We start from the raw sequence: 21222 nt of genomic DNA, 5'->3' as shown, positions 1-21222 counted from the left end.
GTCAAGTTGATGCTTGCTTGTTATTACTGTGTGTGCAAATGCGCATTTTTGTGTGCTTTTATGAACGAATATGGGTATGTGTGTGCCAGTGAGAGGACACCTCTGGTGTCAGTCCTGGCCTTCTACCTTGTTTGAGATAGAGTCTTTGTTTCTGTTCACTGTGTACACCAGGACCCCAGCCTGAGAGCTTCTGGGGATCCTCCTGTCTCTGCTTCCCATATTCCCTAAGAGTGCTGGGATTACAGACATGTGTCTGTGGGCCCAGCTTTTATGTAGTGTTTGGTCAGCTAACACTATTCACCGAATCATCTCCCCAGCCCTTTCTTGTTTAGATGTCAGCCAAATAGTGTTTCCTTTTTGAGGAAGCTAATGTCTGGTTATTTTGGCTAATGGTTCTGGAGATTGAAGTCCAAGGTCTGATCTCTGGTGAGAGTGGCTTATCTTGGTGAGACAGTGGATCGGAGCAATCTCACATCCCTCCGGAGGCAGGGAGAGGGAACAAAGAGTAAAGACCCAGTTCTGTAGTCCCTTTGAAGGCATGCTTCCAATGACCTGAGAACTTTCTAAAGGGTTCCAGCACCTGAGTACATAACACTGAGTACATAACCATAGGCACTGGTGAAGGATAATCTCCACATTTCAACCACTGCAGAGCCCTTTCTAGATGATGTCTAGCTCAGTGGACAAGATGTGAACCTTAAAGAGGTGCAGAGCCTGCTTTGACTCCACTTGTAACCAGAAGGAACCACTTTATCTGCACATAATTAATGGTGGAACCTGCTTCTTTAGGGGTGGTTTGATTTTTATTTACTTGCTGTTGTCTTTCATATACAGAAACTATTGGGGGAGGGGGAATAAACAAACAGGGTCGAGCTGGGCCATGGTGGCACATGCCTTTAACCCCAGCATTCGGGAGACAGAGGCAGGTGAGTTCCAACTCTGTGAGTTTGAGACCAGCCTGGTGTACAAGAGCTAGTTCCAGGTCAGGCTCCAAAGCTACACAGGGAAACCCTCTCTCAAAACAACAAAAACAAAACTAGGGTAGAACTTAAAGAAGTAATCTAGCTCAGCTGTGCCAGATAGTTCTAATCCCACTATGATTCCTACTTTCTAGTAAATTACTTCATAAGTAAAACAGAATTTTTGGAGATGATGAAAATAACTAAGGGCAAGAATAGTTATTTAAACCAGGCTTGGTGGCACACAATTAATCCCAGCACTCAGGAGGCAGAGGCAAGGGGATCTCTGTAAGTTCGAGGCCAGCCTGATCTACAGAGAGTTCCCAGGACAGCCAGAGCTGTTATACAAAAAAACCCTGTCTCAAACAAACAAACAAGTTATTTAAGGCCTTTCAAGTATTCTTCTAGGTCTCTTACTTTGTATGTTTTTACACATATCTTATGTGTAACATGTGTGTTGGTTGGATAGGGTCCTTCACTGATGTGACTGTCTGTAGCCATTAATTTGTTCTCAGACGTTATGGTCCCTCATCTAGTAACTCTTGTATTTCCTTCATTTAAATTTCTCAGTTGTTAATACTTTGGTTTTGTTCCATTGCCTGCCTGCTGTTAGGCATGTATGTGGGGATGCTGTCTGTATGTGTATATGTGATCCTTTATCATTTCTTTTCTGAATTCTTTCTGAGAGCAAGCTGCAGATGGGAAATCTTTTCACCCCTGCACATGCTTCAATATCTACTCTCTAGGTAGAACTTTCCTGTTTAGCTTTGTTTTTTTTTTTTTTTTTTTTTTTTTTTTTGTTTATGGTTTTAGGAAATCAGGGTTGGCACTATTCATCTATTGACTCCATTAGCTTGCCATCTCAGGAATTCTTTTCTTTGGTTTTTGTTTGTTTGTTTGTTTTTGGTCCAGGAGGCTATGTAGGAATGAATGTATACTGGATTCCTGTGTGCTTTTCTGATCACTGTGTCTGAAATAGTTTCTTCTCTGTCCTGTTAGTTCTTTCATGTCCTTTGTTAAAATTACACATTTTAAAGTGTGTGTGCATGTGGGGGTAAGAGGTCAGCCTTGGGTGTTGTCTCTTGGGGCGTGCACATTGACTTGGAGATCACCAACTAGACTAGGTTGATGGGCCAGCAAGCCCAGGATCCACCTGCCAAGTGCAGATATGGAGGTCAGATATTAACTTGCAGAAGTTGGTTCTTTCCTTCCACTCAATGATCTTGAGGGTCAAGCTCAGCTCTCTTCTGCTTGGTGGCATGCCTTTTACCCACAGAGCCATCTCATTGGCCCATTTTTGAAGAGTCTAGGACTGAGTTCCTCAGTTTCCTCCTGTTGGTGATTAGCTTGTTTTTGTTAGGAATAGGACAGAAATGGTGCTGTGTTGTTCTCGCTACCCCTGATCCCTGTCTCACTGTATTCCCCCAACCAGAAATAACATTAACTAGGATTACCTTGTAAAGTTGATACCTGCCAAGTGTATCCACTGAAGCTGTCTTAGCTATGTGTATTGGTGTGAAGAGACACCATGACCATAGCAACTCTTATAAGGAACATATTTAATTGGGGCTTACAGTTCAGAGGTTTAGTCTATTATCGTTTTGGCTGAGGACATGCAGGCAGACCTGGTGCTGGAGAAGGAACTGAGAATTCTATATCTTGATTCACAGGCAATAGGAAGTGAACTGTCCCACACTGGGTGTAGCTTGAACTTATATGAGACTTCAAAGCTTGCCCAACAGTGACACACCTCCTCCAACAAGCCACAGCTACTCTAAGGCCACACCTTCTTATAGGCCAAACATTCAAATGGCATACCTATTCAAATCACCACATAAGCATACCATTTCCTCCCTTATAGTTTGTTGCTTTCTTGTGGAAAAGTATTAAGATGATGATGATGATATTAAGATGAAGATGATGATGATTGTGTTCTGTGGTTTTGTTTTGTTTTATGGTGCCAGAGATTGAATTCCAGAGCTTGAGTATGCTAGGGTGTCACTGAACTTCAGCCTCAGCCCTTATCTATGGGTAATTCCTCCCTGGGCCAGCCTTTTCTGTGCTTGTTGAGTGATGAAATAATCCCATTTCTCATAGTCTATGTTTATCAGTATCATTCTGTTAATAGGAAGGAGTGTTCCCATTTATTTCTCTGTGTGTTTTTCAGTTATAATGAAGTTATACTGCTACTCAAGCTCTTCTGCATTTGAATAGAATCTTTGATCTGTCTCCATCATTCATGAGACATTTCCTTATTTTCTGGTTTAAGATATTTTTTCGTGCGTGTTTTGTTTTATTCTTGTCAAAGCCCTGGAATGAGTCACTTCCAAGGACTCCAATGCTTTCAAATGGAGGATGGCTGTCAGAAACCAAAGTCTGGGTGGCAGGTATGCATATTGCTAGGTTTGTCATTGCCTCTAGGCTCTCAGCAGACAGAGTAGTGCTACAAACACAGCATACATGTACATCTTTTTATCTTTGTATTCTATGCATATCTAGTGTTTGTATGTATAAATATGTTATTAACTATGCATTTGTGGTGGTGCATACCTTTGATTCTGGCATTTGGGACACAGAGGCAGATCTCAGTGAGGCCAGCCTGGTCTACAAAGTGAGTTCCAGGACAGCCAGGACTGTTACACAGGGAAACCCTGTCTTGATAACCCCCACACACACATAAAACCATGAGTTTATACAAATAACTTCATTTAATGCTTACTCTCTTGTTTTCTTTTTCTTTCTTTTTTTTTTTTTTTTTTTTTTTTTTTTATCTTCTCCAGCAGGGAGAAACTGGACTCCCTTAGCCTTAGTATAGTTACTTTTTGCTCAGTGGAACACATTTTCTAACCATAGTGAATCTCTCTTCACCTCTGTAACCTGCTCTTAAAGTGGCTTGGAGTCCTCAGTCAGGGGCTGTTAACCCATTCTTGATCACACATCTTAGCTTTGCCACTAGTCTCTAACTCTCACTGTTCCCATGTTTTGACTGTAGGTCAGCTGGTGTGGGCATTCCTCAGTGCTTCTATCTTGTGTGTCCTTAGTTACTTTATTACCTAGTGATGGAAGGAAATGGATACTTTTTGCAATTTGTTTCTTGAAGAGGGATGTATGTGTATGACCTTAAAGGTTTTATTTTTATGAATTCTCAAAAATTTAGTCATGTAGCCACTGTCACTGTCAAAGTACATACTATGTTCTCTTGGGCTTCTTTGAATTAATTCTCTTTTTTTTTTGTACTCAGCTGCTGACCTTTGCATAAATCCTGCATATACATACTTTTTTGAATATGGCTTCTGGTGTAATTCCTTTGGAATTATAAGCCATTGTGTTTTGTGTAATACTTAGTAATTTATACATTCATTATAGTTTGCATTCTATTTTTGATGAATATTTGGGTTGTTTCCAGTTTTTGACATGTTTCAATAGAGCTACTGTTAGTATTGAGGCATCTGTACTGGCCTGTCCTTGGGGTTCTGACAGGATACACCCTCACCTGCAGCCACTAAGAGCACCAACTGTGCATAATCGCAATGTTCCCTTTTAAAAGGGTCCTGCCTACCTCCCATCTTCCTCCTCCCTCCCTCCCTCTCTCTCTCTCTCTGTGTCTCTCTCTCTCTCTCTCAGAAAAAATCCTCTGCTTGAACTCTATGGCATGGCACATCTCTGTCTCATGTGCTGCTTTTCTTAAAACAGCTGCAATAAAGAGTTGTGTGTGGACTCTTGTGCATAGTTACCTCTTTATTTCTTTGAGGGTAATTAAATAGAGGTGGGGGATTGGTGGGCCAGATAGTTAAAGTAGTTAAAGGTAAGGTTAACTTTATGGGGAACACCAAGTGTTTCGCAAAGTGGCTTTTGTATTTGGATTTCCATCAGCAAAGACTATATCTGTCTTCTTTCCACAACCTGGTATTGTCAGATTAAGATCCTGGCCAGAGTCATTCTAGGAGATGTGTGTGGTCTATCTTTGTGATTTTAATTTGAACCAAGGAGGTTGAGTATTTTACTTTGTCTCTTTGGCCTCTGAACCTCTTTGACAATGGGTTTTGTAAATCTTAGCGTTTTCTTTTTCTTCCCTGGTGACTGGGATGGAACCTAGGACCTTGTGCATGCAAGGTAAGTAAATGCTTCAACACTAAAACTACAGCTCTAGACCCTTTTAAATAGGTTTTGTTTTCATTTAAAAATATTTGTTTCTGTATTTTATATAGGTGGATGTTTTGTTTGCATGTATGTCTGTACAAGAGGGAGACTGGTTAGACTGTTTTTTTGAGCTGTCATGTGGGTGATGGGAATTGGACTCAGGACCTTAAGAAGAGCAGTCAGTGCTTTTAATGGTTGAGCCATTCCTCTAGCTCCAGTTTTTGTTGTCTTTCTGAGGTTTTTTTTTTTTTTTTTTTTTCTTTTTCTTTTTTCTTTTTCTTTTTTTTTTTTTTAGAAAGTTCTTCATCTTTGTTTTTCCTGAAGTTGCTGGTCTGTTTTGAGAGGTTATGGAGCCCTCAGGAAATGGGGCCTGGCTAATGAAGTTAGGTCACTGGAGGTGAACCTTTGAAACTATGACCCAGTCATGGTTCCAGTCCTGCCCATTTTGCATCCTGTCTGTCACAGCAATGTGTGATCAGAGCCTTGCTTTCTTTTCCCTCCAGACTGTCACTCTGAATTACTCTGTCTTTTCTTCCATCATAGACTGAAAGAATATAATCCCTAGAATAAATCCTTCCTCTCTTGGGTTTCTTCTGTCAGGTATTTTCTCAACATAAGAAATATAACTAACACAGCAACCCCTTTTCATATATGCAATTGCAAATACTCTCTTCCATTTTGTTACTAGTTTTAGATAGAAATGTAGTTTTTTTGGGGGGATTACATGGAAATATTGGATTGGATTCTTTGGGACTTTCCATATAGCCTTTATGCTGTGATTCCATAAGGAGAATGAATATATGTGAGAGAAGCAGCCTTGTGCAGAGGTGGAGCTCATGGGGATCAGAACAGCCTCTCCTTGGTGGCTGAGGGTGGTGGTAAGCAGGGCCTTAGATGGTAGACTTTCATGCTAAATGCAGTTGTGGGAAGAATGGCTGCTAAAACTGTTCAGAACAGAAAGATGGAGAGCAGGAGGGTTTGACAAAGCATTGAACCCAGATCAGATCAGATCTTACAGTGACTTCTTCATTTGATAGCTAGTAGTTTGTCTTAGTCATGGAGTAAGAAAGACTCCTCATCCCATGAAGCATGGTGGGCAGGAGAAAAACTAGAATATTAAATACATAGTTCATGTTTTAAAAACAACCTTGCTGGGCAGTGATGGTGTATGCTTTTAATCTCAGCTCACAGGAGGCAGAGGCAGGCGGATCTCTGTGAGTTCGAGGCCAGCCTGGTCTTCAGAGCTAGTTCCAGGACAGGCTCTAAAGCTACAGAGAAACCCTGTCTTGAAAAAAAAACCAAACAAATAAATAGATAAATATTGCAATGACTGTAGTATGTAGTATAATAACAGTAATAACAAAAGCACAGTGGTACAGTTAGTGACTGAACTAGGAATATTGACTAGAAATGAAATTGAACTATATCTTGGGTCAAACAGAAACTGTAAGAGATCAAATGAGAATTCATATTGGCAAGCAAGAAAGTTTGTTTTTCCTGAGTCCAAAAGAAGAAAAAAGAGATTGTACGTCTGGATTATGCTATTATAATTAGCTGTGAAAACATAAACACCCAAGGTGAGGATTTGCTGTAGTTCAAATTGCCTTTGGATTAGTAGAGCTTGCTTAAGGAAGTACCTAGAGGGCCTGACAGTGGTACTGGGCTCCTTGCCTCTGCATTTTCCTAATCCTTCATAACAATGAGGAGTATTTTGTGACATTACATTTCTATTTATAAATGCTAAAGTTGGGATTCAGAGAAACTCAATGACGTGGCCAAGGTCATATGACCAAGAAGTGGTTGAGCTGAGATTTCCTGTGAAGATTGCAAGGTATCCAGTGTGCTTCTTCTCTGATGTGCCAGTGTTAATTAAGGTGTCATTTATAGACAGGTATTATTTCACGAACTGTTTATGACAGTTTATACAAGATAGGTACAGAAATTGAAAGCACTTAGAAACTCATAACAATTTGACAATTTTGTGAGTATGAAGTCCAATAAGGCTTTGTATCTTTGGATTTTTTCTTTTAAAATTTGGTTGCACACTTTTAGTAATACATTTTAGTAAGACAAAAATGCTATTGACAAATAGTTAGAAGCCTAAAACGAAAAGGTTTCTTTTTACAGCTACTCTGAGAAGCCCTACTGGCCTTGCTACAACCTAGCTGTGGACATCTGTTTCAGCAGTTTTATATTGCCACTGAGTGGCTAGGGAGTGAGATCAGAGAACAGGAGATGCAAGAGGGGAGAGGTGAAAGACCAGGGGATGAATGTGCAACAAGCTGGCCCTCGGTGAATGCAGTAAGGTGAAGGATTGCCCTACCTTCTGTGGGCTTCTGTCTTTCTGTAGAGTCCTGGCTTGCTTTTTTATTACACTCAATAATTGCAGTTACTGGCAGTGATGCAGAAGGGACCAAATATAGGAGAAGGGATCATAGAAATGAAGTTAATTGAAGATGGTAGTTCAGAAGAAACACTCTCCTCCCCCTCTCCCTTTTCTTCCCTCCCTCTCCCTCCTTCCATCCCATCTTCCCCTTTTCTCCCTTAAAGTGTTTGCCTTTAAGGAAAAGGCTACAGCTTTTTGGCAGGGCCAAGAGTTTTGATTGGCTCCTTCTGCTGTTTGCCAGAAGAATCCTGACCATTCCAGTTTTGTTCAGAGTTGGTTTGGGAGACACCCCAGCAGCCAAATCTCTGGATTTAATTTGAAGTATATAATGTTCAGAGAGGGTTGGACCCAGCAGACATACCCCCTACTGTTCAGTTTTCCACTGTCCACCAGGGAGTGTGCCTTTGCTGTTTTTAAAAGACCCTCCCCAACCCCCCACTCCCTGCCTCATATAGTCTTTCTGAATTTTTGAGTTCTTGCCAGTATGGGGAGGAAGGAGGTTAACTGACTGAGGGGACTGTTGTTAGGGACCCCTCATGCAGCGACTATGGGAGAAGAACCTATTCCTTTACTCAGGACATGAGGCTAATGAATGTGCTCTAGGACTGGACAGCTTGGCCTTCCTCTACTTCTAGATGCTCTAGGAGCTAGGTCAGTTTGTTTGGAGGGAACATTTTGGACATTGACTAGAGATGAGGGCAGGTATAGTGTATAAATGGACTCTCTTTCCAAAAATTTGTGTGTGATCTGTGGTGATCTCAGCCATCTTAGTTGTGTCTGAAGGCAAGACTGCTAGCAAATGGCAATTTAATCTCCCAAAGTTTAGTTGCTGATTGATCTCAAACCCTCAAACTCAGCCTGAGGTCAGGAGCCGGCTCCTGGCTGTTTAGGTATAGCTGGTATCTTTGGGACCGCAGTTGTAGCCCTCTGCTAAGTCTGGCCTGATACAGCTTACTAGGTTTGCCTCTCTGTGTAGAGAGAGACTGCTTGTTTAACATTCATTGACACTGTGGGGAGGTTAGACAGTTTATAGTGCCAGCCTGCACATTTATTTCACAGTGATGCAGTTTTCAGATTTGTTAAATCTTGTAACAGATTGACTAAAGATAAAACAAAACAAAGAAACACCCACTTTGAAAAGTACCCCTTAAAGAAGGCTTGGGAACATCAGTCATGGGACTCCAATAAGTATTTATTGTTGTACACACAGATATCTCATAGTACTTAGGGCTCCCTCCCTTGTACATGGATCCCACAGTCCCTTGTCGAAATGGTACAGTGGTTGATGTTAACCTGGATATTCTCCTGTATGTCCTCAGTAGTCTCTAGAACTCTTAAGATATCTAATACCTTGTCACAGTGTGTAAATAGTGGCTACACTATATTGTTTAGGGAATAAGGACAGAAAATCTGTATATGTTCAGAGCAAGTGTTTTGTTTTTGTTTCACTCAAATATTTCCAGTTGATGGTTGGTGCAGGTGTGGAACCTGTGGCTATGGAAGGCTAGCTTTACTTATCAACATAGTGTGAACTAAAATTGCCTTCCAATACCTGTGCCTTTCCTGTACCCTCCTGGAGGTGTAGGACAGTTTCTTAGTCTGCTTTCTTCTCAATTTGGTCTTTGTAAATTAGACCCTTAAGTGCCTTAGTTACATAAGAAGAAACTTTTAAATTGAGAACAAAGGATGGAGCTCTTTCTGTGGCTTGTTAGTTTAGTTTTTCTGGTCTTGGTGCTAGGTTCAGGAGGTAGTAGATACTTCTTCCTTTAACTGTTCATACACCTGCCTTGGACTGTTGGTCTCTAAGCTTATGAGGAGGACCTGAACAGGAGATTCACTAACAGACAGGCTGCATCCAGTCTCCTGTAATACACTTAACTGTTTATAGCTGGAGGGAATGAGAAACTGCCTTGAAATGATAGTTCTCATCACACTTCTGTTTTATTACATATGTGGAATTGGAGGGGTGTTGGTGGGTGCTGAAAGAGATGCTGTGCACACTTTATTGTATTAAAAGATAGAGACCTGGGGAAGTTAAGTAACAGCTAATAAATGATGGCCAAGATTATTACCAAGTCTTAAATTTCCTGAGCTGAGTCCCAGGCTTTCTCTTCTCTTCCATGGTTCCCATTTTTAATAGAAAGCATCAATAAGAATTGACTTCCTGAAGAAACAAGTGTTAACAATTAACTCAGGATTGTGAGTGGGAAAAATAATTTCCCTTTTGAGTGCTAGGACAACTATGCAAGTTTCTTTTTTGTACTTTTTGCACAATTTAGAAGACAGGATAAAAGCCAAAAGTTTCATAAAAGATATGCTTCATTTACAGCTTTAAAAAGTGGAGCAATGTTTGAATGTCTAAATATAGCATTTTAAAGTGCTAATTGTTATAAAGGAATTTTAGTTTCATGAATGCTATACTTTTCTTAGGGTTGCTGGGCCCTGAAAGGATGCTAGCCACTAATCATATGAAGCTGTTGATTGTGGCTCCCAGGAAGAGATGGAGAAGTGCAGTTTCTTTCTCTTCTTTATTCTCCTCTTCTCTCTCTCTCTCTCTCTCTCTCTCTCTCTCTCTCTCTCTCTCTCTCTCTCTCCCTCTCCCTCTCCCTCTCCCTCTCCCTCTCCCTCTCCCTCTCCCCCTCCCTTTCCCCTCTCTCTTTTTCTCCCTCTCCCCCCCCTTCTCTCAAGGCCAACTATAAGCCTGGTTCTGGTTCTAACTGATTCCAGATGGATGGGCTTGCTACAGTACAAAGGTTTTCACTGTGTTTGGGCAAAGGCTGACCATGAGGGCCTCTGAGCACTTCCTGTGCAGCTCTACAATTGTATTCACCTAATAAGAAACAGCCCTTACTGCTGGAGCCCAGAGCAGCTACATTGCTGTATCCTGTCTTTGTGCCTCATCTTTGTATTACCCTGTCTTCTTCCCTGCCTTCCTCATCAACTTCTTCTCATTGTTTTCAGGGGACTCATATGTACACATGTTTCTCAAGGATGAGAGCAAAGAAAAATGTCCAAATAATGGCAGATTATGAATAGTTAGGAAAGTCTCCCCCACCCACCTTTCTGGATCTGATGGGAGGCATGTAAACCGAGGCACTCTTTATCCTGGCACTGAACAGTTCACAGTAACATGTGGTGGTTTATTCATGTTATATACTGAGTATCACAAGCTGTGTCTGTGCCGAAGGGTGAGCATGACCCTGAACTCAGAGGAAGGTATTTGCATTCAGAGCCTGTGCAGCATTGTTGCTGTACTGTGACACTGGCTTGGATTTGGCTGTTCTCCCAGCCACTGCAGTGTATCTCAGGCCTCTGCACAGCTTAAAAGAGGATTCTGTGATACTCTGCTATAGGCTCTGTGAATGAATTATTCTTTGGGGCCTTCTAGATGCCATCAAAAACATATTTTATGTGTATACTTGACTTTCTATTTTGGTTCAAGTACCTAATGACTGTGGGTGTACTGATCTCAACTCTCAGATTTTTAGATTTAGCTGATGATTGCAGAAACTTTTTCATCCCTGGGGCATCTGGGTCTTTGCAGCTACATTCCAATCTATTCGGCTTTGCTGTAAGAGGAGAGCTTATGGGAGCCTGTTTCTCCTTCTTTTGCATGGGATTTGTTGATTGAACTCAGGTCATTAGACTTGGCAGTAAGTGCCAACAGTCGTGGACCATTTGTGTGGTCTTTCCCTCAGTTTTTTTCCTTGAGCTAAACATGAACTGTATCTGAATTATGCTGTTTCTGAGTAGTGAGGTTATGTGGATGTTTTGGTGTTCATGATGGGTTGGAGTATTTGAAGTGGGATGTCTTAAGACAGGTCATATGGTCACCTTTATTATGAATGAGCCCTGACTTTGTTGCTGACAGAGATTACCCATATTTAAATACTCACAACTTGTAATGTTCTCAGGTGACAATAGGTTCCTCTTTTCTTTATTATTGTTAGCTGTGGAGAAAAAAGGCAGCCAAGGTGTGCATCATTTATCAAGTACAAGACTGCTATTATTTTTTCTTGATTAGAACTATCAGGTAGGCAACCTCATTTTCCCTTTCACATAAGAAAACTGCATTTATATTGTCACAGAACTAGTGAGTATCAAAGAGAATGGCTTAACTCTTGCCTTCTGTGTCCAAAAATGCTGTCCAGTCTCCTACCAAACCTTTCTCAGAAACTCCTTCAAAAGGATGCAATGACCTAGAAGACATAAAAACAATTTTAAGCTTAAAAAAAAAAAAAAAAAAAAAAGATTTATTTATTATGTATACTATGTCCTGCCTGCCAGTATGCCTGCAGGCCAGAAGAGGGCACCAGATCTCATTGTAGATAGCTGTGAGGCACCTTGTGATTGCTGGGAATTGAGCTCAGGACCTCTGCAAGAGCAGCCAATGCTCTTAACCTCTGCGCCATCTCCCCAACCCCAATTTTACACTTTTTGTTTGTCTGTTTGCATCGTCTTCTCTTGTTAGGTTTGCTAATTTTCTGCTTCTGATATATAAAATGTTAGTCAATACTGGACAAGCTATTTAGCTGCTGTTTATAGAGAGACTTAGGTCTCTAAAAGATGCTTTTTTTTTTTTTTTCAGAGCAATTATAGAGTGACTCATATTTGTATAAAAAGCAGCTTTGAAATCATAAGAAGACAGAAGTTCGGACCTGGGCAGGCACCACTCATTGTTTTCCAAGGCATTGTGCAGGGAGAGTATATGAGGAGTTTTGGGGACCCCACTTTAGGATGTTCACTGCCAAATACTCTGAAGTGCTGTGCTCTGAGGCACCTGGTGTGTAGCTTAGAATTCAGGCCATACCCTGAAATTTTACCGATTTGCCTGAGCAAACACAACATTGAGAATGTGGGGCTAGGTGGTGGGATACAATAGTTAATCATGAAACATAGTTAGAATTGATGGGGGTGGGGTGAATTCACTCAAGTCTCCTTATACATTTTTCATGTGCTTGTGGTGACATGTAATGATTTACTTAGTGTACTGTCTCTTGTCCCAACTTGACTAGACTTCATGAGGGTAAACAATAGGTCTGCTTTTTCATGTAAGGTTTGTGGTGTTTGTTTATTGGGTTCTGGTCAAGCCTTTGTTATTTTGGGTCAGGGAACTGACTTTGCAAATTTTATTGAACTGGGTTGTGGTACAGACTTGCATTTCCCAGCCATGTAGAAAACTGAAAGGCAGGAAGATTGAATATTCAAGGCCAGCCTGGCTGGGCAAGTGAGTGAGAACCTATTTTAAATAGGTAAAAGGGCTGGAGTTAATAGCTTCGTAAACTGAGTGTAGAGTGCTTGCCTGGTGTGAACAGGGCTGCTAGATCTAAACCTACCCACATTGGAAGAGGGTCTTCTTTGACAGTTGTTACTGTCCTGAAGTCTTCTCGAAGCTCACCAGTAGGCCCTTGCTTGCTTTAGAGGATGTGCTCACAACCTGGAAGTCCACATGGAAGGCATCTTGCTTACTGATTCTCCCTGGTCTGCATGTTTAGAAGAGCACAAATTCTGTCTTAAGACATAAAATGGGGAAGCAAGAGAATTCAGTAACTGTGCTTTAAAAACTCTTTTATCATCTAATTTAGCTCCTTTCAGCTTTCCATCTTGAACTGAACTGTAAATTTTTGTTGTGTGTGTGTGTGTGTGTGTGTGTGTGTGTGTGTGTGTGTGTGTGTGTGTGATCTCTAGCTTACTGATCCTCTTTTTGTTGTTATTGTTGTTGTTTTTGTTTTTCGAGACAGGGTTTCTCTGTGTTGCTTTGGAACCTGTCCTGGAACTCGCTCTGTAAACCAGGCTGGCCTTGAACTCACAGAGATCTACTTGCCTCTGCCTCCCTAGTGCTGGGACCAAAGGCGTGTGCCACCTGGCTCTGATCCTCTTTCTTTCTTTTCTTTTTTTTTTAAATAATTTATTTGTTTTTATTTCATTTGCATTGGTATTTGCCAGCATGCATGTCTATGTGAGGATCTCAGATTTTTGAGGATCTCAGATTTTAGAGTTACAGACAGTTGTGAGTTGTCATGTGGATGCTGGGAATTGAACTTGAGTCCTCTGGAAGAGCTGTCAGTGCTCTTAACCTCTAAGCTATCTCTCCAGCCCTCTGATCCTCTTTCTTAAGACCAGCATTTAAAAAAAAAAAAAAAAGCCCTTCTAAGACCAAGAAGAAAGAGAAAAACAGTTATGGGCAGGGGAATTGGAAAACATTTGGGGAAAGAGTGGGGCTATCTGGGTATACATACGGTGTCATTTTTGTACACATACATGTTTTCCCTTTTCTTCTCTGACTAGAATGACCTACTTATTTTGTTTTTCTTATGTTGTAAAAAATATTGCATAATTTGTGGAGCCTGTTATTTTAGGTAGTTGGGTAGAAAATACTGGATTTGTAGCTTCCCTTTAAAGATCTTTCTTATACTTTTAAGAAAATTGTTAACTGATGTGGATTTTTGATATGTGAATTGAAGGGGCAGTTGCAGGAGTAAAGTAGTGACTTATCTCTTATGCTCTTTGTTGAAGTAGAAGTAGCTCAGAGCTAGGATAATGGAAGGTTATTTATTTATTATTTGGGGTACTCTGATGTCAGAATCCTTGGATTTAATTGTTCAACACAACTAATGTTTATCAACTGAGGCTAATGTATTAGCTTGTTTTTGTTCCTGTAATGAAGTATTTGAGACTAGATATTTATAAAGTTTTGAAGTCTGGAAGTACTCCTTGTGGAGAGGCCTCGTAGCTACACTATCTAGTGACTGGTGACCCCCCCCCCCCCCAGGCCATGGGATAAAGTTTGAGCTGCCCAACTTATATGGTAGAAGAAACTTCATTTATGAATTTTATGTATACATATCTGATATATAATATGCCTGGGAATCTTAAATGTTAAATTAAAATGTTACTATATTAACGTTTCTAGAGGAAAGCAGACAAATACTAAATACTGCCTTAGGGATTCTGTTGCTGTGTTAAAACACTGTAACCATAGACAATTTAGGGTGAAAGGGTTTATTTCAGCTTAAAACTATCAGCTCACTTTTCATTGCTAAGGGAAGTTAGGTCAGGGACTCAAACAGGGCAGGAACCTAGAGGCAGAGGCCATGGAGGAGCACTGCTTCCTGGCTTATAAGCCTTGTATATTGTTCAGCCTGCTTTCTTTTTCTTTTTGTTTTTTCAAGACAGTGTTTCTCTGTGTAGCTTTGTAGACCAGGCTGCCCTTGAACTCACAGAGATTTACCTGCCTCTGCCTGAGAGTGCTGGGATTAAAGGCATATGCCACCACTGCCCACATCAATCATCAGTCAAGAAAATGTACCACAGGCTTGCCCACATGTCAATCTTGTGAGGGTATTTCCTCAATTGAGCTTCCATCTTTCCAGATGATTTTAGATTGTGTTAAGTTGGTATAACTCAGCCAGCATAACCATCATTTCATGATACTCTTTTATTTTAACAGGGCTACTCATAAGACTCAGGATAATCAGAATGCATTAATTTTAGGAATAGCTAAGAGACACTGTTAAGAAAGTAAAAAAGCAAATCACAGAATAGGAGAAAGTATTTGCAACACACAGATTTGGCTGCTATCCAAAATAGGCCAATTATTCCTGCGAAATACATACTACGTACATACATACATACATACATACATACATGTACAGTAAATCATTTTAAAAAACTAGTAGCAAAATGGGCAACATATATGAATGGGCACTTTACAAAACATGACATCCAGCTGTTCAAAAAAAAAGGTCACATGACACTTCTCCAAGGTAAAGCAGATGGCTACAGTGAGGTTCTGTTACTCTGCCTCCTGAATGCCTGAATGAAGGCAGACATTCAGCATTTGGAGTCCTCATGCAGTGCTGGGGAAAAGGTTAAGTAGCATAGCTGTGGAGAACTAGTAGTTGGTAGTATTTCCCAAAGCTGAAAACAGGAGTGCAGCAGTCCTTGCCACAGCAACGGAAACCCGGAATGTGTATATGTGATTTCCAAAAGAGTGTGTACAAAGATCTACATGTCAGCATGTTTTTATAACAACTTGTGGTAGTGAGACACTTAGAGATATACTTCATGGCATTACCTGTTCTTTGAGGAAGGAGACCTACCCTGGATGTGGCCAACATTAGCTCTTGCTGGAGATCCAGGCTGAGTTAAAAAAGGAAAAATGAGAAAACCAGTTGAGCACCATCTCTCTCTGATACCTGATCTGCCCAGATGTGAACACGCAGCAAGTACCCTGCCACCATGTAAGTCTTCCTTGCAGTGGTGAACTACACACTTAAACTATGAACCACAGCAGAAGCCTCCCCCTTCTTAAATTGCCGCTTGTCAGATATTTGTTCATAACGATAAGAAAAGTAGCTTGTACATAGTGCAAGCTGAAAATAATGGGAATGTTTTTTACCACCCTGAAGTGCTTTCCAATACACGATGATGTATTTGTAAAATAGAATATTTAGCGTACACACACACACACACACACACACACACACACACACACACACACGTTATTGAGTATAGTGCTTCACAGAAGAAGTCCAGAAGGAAGCATGGCATGTGATCATTTATGTAAAAGTCAGTCTGTGTTGTTTATGCTTTTGTGAGTAGCTGAGAGTGACTGCAAAGGTACGAATTGGGCTTCTAGGGTACCAATATGTTTTCTTTTTCTTTGTCTTGGTGTTAGGCTTCTCTTGGGATGGGTTCACTTTCTGAGAATTTTACATTGTACACATCAAAATGTTTATATCCTTTGATAGCTGCAGCTGATAGGTAGCTGGCCCCCTCCTATGTGGTGTACTTTGCCTGTCCAGCTGGTAAGATATGAATATGCACATAGATTTATGGATTAAAGTATTTTGTGGGGATGAAGGAGCTTTTTGAAATTTAAATTTCAACATGCTAATAATCTTTTTAAAGATTATTTAAAGAGACATAGGAAAAGAGTTGTGATAAACTCCTGTTTACTTTCAAACCAGGTCTCTGAGAAGAGCAAGAAAATGTTCACTGTCCTCACCACACAGCAAATTTGGACTTGTTCTCTGGGCAGACAGAAGACCATTCTTCATGAGTGTTTTTAGCTGCTAGAGGCTTCCTTTTCAGGACATAACCCCATTTTGGCTTTTACTTTTGCCATGGATACTTTAAAGATAAGAATTGTCCATATGGCATTAAAATAATATTGTTTGTTTGGTTTGTTTTGTTTCTCAAGACAGGGTTTCTCTGTATAGCCCTGGCTGTCCTGGAACTAGTTCTGTAGAGCAGGCTATCTTCAAACTCACAAGAGATCTGCCTGCCTCTGCCTCAGTGCTGGAATTAAAGGCCTGTGCCACCACTCTGGGCTGACATTAAAATGTTCTAACCCATTACTTTTTGGAGATCTAACAGAAAAGGACATTCTAGGCAAACCCAATCTTCAGATTCTATTATACCTTCTGTTAACTGATCATTTCTCTCAACTTTCAGCCTGGTTTTTATGATGTACCTGAAAGTTCTCTATGTTTACTGTGTTGCCTTGCGTCCCTTCTTCCTTTATAGCTCTTTGTTCTCTCTCTCTCCCTGGGATGCCTTTTTTACGTTCATTGTTTACCTAAGAATTCTTTATCTAATTAATTCTGCTAATGCGTTCTTATAATGTGTATAACCTTTGCTGTGTTGCATGTCATGCATTGGTGTATTTATTTACCCAAAGCCCTTATCTTTTGGGACTTTCTTGTGATAGGTCTTTAATAAATATCGGAAGTCAGTATGTTTTTCGAAGGATAAAAGCTAATTATATTATGTGGTATGTGGTATTGATATTATGTGGTAGATGCATTGAATTTGTTTTCAGAAGATGTAGGTTACATTACTTTTTGGTAAAAGCAAGCATCTGTGTTTATAATTAATTGTGGCAGTAGGAGAGAGTGATGCCAACTGGATCCCCACAAGTATCAGACATGTGACCTTGGCCTCTTTAGTATGGTCCTCTATTCACCTGATTTAATTTTAGTGAAATCCCTGCAGGAATGCTCTGATTCTGTGTGTAGAATGTGGAAATTATAAATTTAATATAGATCCTGACTACATTAGGGTTTTTGGAGTAAAGCTGTTGGATGAGGATCTGAGGCATAGCTCAGACAGTAGTAAGCTGCTCATACATATGTGTGAGGCTCGGGTTCTAGACCAGGCACCAGAACTGTTTTACAACTGCTCCTCATCAGAGCAGAACAAGCAAATGAGACTATATAGGCATTATGACTTGGTCAGTGTAGGCATTTTTATCTCGAATACAAGAAAATCAAATTCCAGAATATGTTATTCCAAGTTTGGTCATTTCACTTCAGCATGTAATTTCCTAAGCTAATTTTAACTTTTAAAATTTGTTCAGAAGTTTGGAATAATAGGATTAGAATAATAAATTAATAAGTATTGAGTACCCATTTATATGGTTATTAATACATCAAAAGTATGACATTACCTTTGATGTTCAACAATTAGATTTTATTTATAAGAGAACATAGAAACAAAATGATACTTTAGATATTTCTTTATAATTATAAATGTGTGAATGGGAGTAGAAAAACAGCACAGAGTCTGGAGTTCAGAGAGACCCGAGGTTTAGACTTTTTGAACTTTTTCATTTTCAGAGTGAAGATAAGAATATATACAATTCGATATTTTTGTCTTATTTTAAACATCTTTAGTATAAAAGTTCAGTAACAGATATGGTGGACAGTCTCAGAGGGCACTTGGATCTTCCCATGAACAATAAGGTGACCACCTGTGAGTGTTAAGAATTATGCTTGGTGCTGGAGAGATTGCTCAGTGGTTAAGAGTTAAGACTGCTCTTCCAGAAGACCTGGGTTCAATTCCCAGCACCCATATGGCAGCTCACAACTATCTAACTCCAGTTCCAGGGGACCTGACACCTTCATGTGGGCATACATGCAGTAAAACACCAATGCACATAAAATAAGAATAAATCATATTTGCATATATATGTGTATACATGTATGTGTGTATACACACATATACAATTGTGCTTATGAAAGTTTATGGAGTTACGTCTACAGCAGTGTTGTGAGAATGATTTCATCAAAGGAATGGTTTGTTTGGGGTGAGGTTGGAGAGCATCTACCTCCATCTCAGAGGCAAGCTAATTATGTCTGTTCCCACTGTTGGGATGAGAGTCTTCAGTGTCTCTTACTGTACTTTTGAAGCTCATTCAAAAGCTTGTATACTAGTTTGAGAACATTTATCTTTTGCCACACAGAATTATGCTACTTTGATGCCACCCCCTTTGGAAAATGGGTGCTCTGGAACTGAGCTCCTGCCCTGCACCAAAACCACATATTTCCTGGGTGTGCTTTATTTTTTTCCACCCTCATTTCTGATATAAGGCCCTGATCTGCTTGGTGCCTTTCCAGCTTAGTTAATAGCTTTATGTTTTGTCTTTTCCAGAGTCGTATAGGACATACTTAGTTTAGATCAATCAAGTAGGTTCTGAGAAAGAATCCCTTTCTAGATGGGAAATGGACAGCTGGATTAAAAATCAAAGCCCTGGTCCAGATGTACCTGTTGTTTAAGAAGAGTTGCATCACTTTAGAATTAGAGCTTGCATTAAGGGAAAAAACAGGATCAGTTCCAGATGTTCACTAGGCACAGACCAGCTCCAGAAGTGGAGACCTTGGAGGGGACTGGCCAGGGGTTTGAGAGATTATATACATATTTTATAGCATGTCTGTGGTTATATAAAGGTAGTTTTCTAGAAAGTCATCTTCTGTGGCAGTTTCAGACTTAGCTGTCAACTTACTCAGTTCCTTTGGCTCAGGGACCCAAGCTACTTCCCATCTCATGTTTTGAGAGCATCGCTGTGTGGAGCTACTTTGAGAGCCTGCTCCAGTTTCCATAGTAGGTCAGCCTGTGAGGCGAGCACTTGGATGCTGAGTTTGTAGTGTGTTGGCTTTCGCCTTCACCTCCCCACTTCTGTTTCTATGATGAAGTTCTGTCAGAGGGCAGATACTGTTCTGCCTGTAGGCATGGCTTTTCTCTCCTTGGCTTAAGGTGGAAGGAGGCAGTAGAGACTGATGTTCCTACATGAAGTGCCCCAACTGTGTTTTTGTTGTTTTGTTTTTTCCTTTCCTGTGGGAGGAGGTGAGTAGGGAGTGTTCTCTGTTTGTGGGGCATGGGGCAGGTGATCTGGTTGATTTTATTTTTTTTTTATTTTATTTTATTTTTTTTTAAGGCTCAGCATATACTGCTGTTAGTATTGGGGGTCAGACAGGAGGAGAAACAAGCACTTTGGGATGTGGTTTAGGGGTGGATATAGGAAGGGAGGCTATTTCTATGTTTTCTTAGTCATAAGACAGAACCAGTGGCTAAATTTAGCTCAGGCTCCTGTGGAAAGCATCATTTTTGCGGGCAGGCAGGCAGGCAGGCAGTGGGGGCAGAATGGAAAACCTTTTTGTGTATCTTGCTTCATGAAGCCAATAGGGAAGCAGGAGGAGGTGAGGTTGCCATGGAGATGGTAGCTGTGTGCAAGGGGGAGAGCAGCAGGGTTTAGAATTCCAGGAAGGAAGAGAGAGTGATGTCATCAGATTCCATGGACCAGCCCAGGAACCCCTGTGAGGTTGGTGGGGCTTTGGGTTTGTGTGGGGTGGGGATGGAGTAGGAGTTTGTAGAGGGGAACGGTGGCCTCAGTAAGGTGAGGGGAGTCCAGTTCAAGCACAGGTTGGTTGTGTGGAATTCTGCTAATTGCATTAATGCCTGGCTTGAGAAAAGAATTTTGTAAATCATTTCTGAATTTGCAGAATATTTTCTTTGTTGAGAAAGGACATATTTCTTCCACAGAGGAGCTCATCAGATATAAAAATGTAATATCTTTCTATAGCTTAAATCCCTATGGCATATGTGTATGCCTTTATCCCTTGTACGTGAGGGTATTTGGATGCATATTTTAGAAATGTAGTTAGTTACCATTGCACTATTTCTTTTATGGTGCTACATGGAATTAAATGATTTGTTAATGCTTAGTTATGGCACTTATTTTTATATGGGTGGGTGTAAATAAATACAACACTTAAATTCTGAAATCAAAGCAGTTGCTTTCCGTCAGAGAGGAAAACTGTGTGTGCTTCAGGACAGTTCTGAGCACATGCCTGTTCATATTGGTAGTCAAGGACAAATGTATCTGTTCAGACCTAACTAAAAGGATGATTTTTAAAAGGAAAAGATATGACAGCATTGAATGAGTACTGTCCTTCTAAGAGTCCCCTGGGCTCTGAAGGTAGAAGCATTGTGCAAGACAGAAAGAACTGGCTTGAGTCAGCTTCAGGGACCAGGGAGGAGGAAAACATTTTCCAAATCTGACTATATTTTCCACCAAAAAACTTAGTCAGAATTGGCTGTTCCTGATTTCATCTGTGCTCAAATGAGCCTCTCCCAGTTAAAGCTATTTCAGGCATATGCCAGTTCTGAAGGCATTTTTGTTTTCCAAGCCAGAATTGTGTGCTGTAGTTTAGCAGTCATGTTTTCAATGATGGTAGCATGTGAGAATAGGAGTATTAGCTTCTCTAGATGCCATTTATTTCTTCAGGTGTGCCACTGGGCAATGCAGTTGGTTGTGTGCTTGGAGCCTAGTTGCTGGCACCAGAGTGGCTCTGCTCTTCTCTAGCTGACCTCGGGCAAGTTGTTGTTTCTTGCTGTGTTGTTTTTCCTCATATATAAACGAGCTGTATGTAAGAACCAGTTTCACAATGCAGC

General features: G+C 40.5%; 1 protein-coding gene across 22 annotated transcripts in view; it reads left to right on the top strand.

Annotated features, from left to right (window-relative positions):
* Nucleotides 1-21222, top strand: part of Rbfox2 (RNA binding fox-1 homolog 2) — a 246182-nt gene that overhangs the window by 38659 nt on the left and 186301 nt on the right. The window contains exon 1 of one of the 22 annotated variants that reach the window (XM_051189277.1): nucleotides 19922-20089. The exons of the other annotated variants lie outside the window; for them this stretch is intronic. Coding sequence (XP_051045234.1) covers nucleotides 20048-20089 — 42 coding nt within the window. The 5' untranslated portion in view covers nucleotides 19922-20047. Of the gene's footprint in view, nucleotides 1-19921; nucleotides 20090-21222 lie in introns of those variants that run through there. 22 annotated transcript variants of the gene reach the window in all.

This window comes from Phodopus roborovskii, unplaced genomic scaffold (genome assembly GCF_943737965.1).
Source record: "Phodopus roborovskii unplaced genomic scaffold, PHOROB, whole genome shotgun sequence".
In the NCBI taxonomy this organism is placed as follows: domain Eukaryota; kingdom Metazoa; phylum Chordata; class Mammalia; order Rodentia; family Cricetidae; genus Phodopus; species Phodopus roborovskii.
This window is presented reverse-complemented; position numbering and strand designations above follow the sequence as displayed.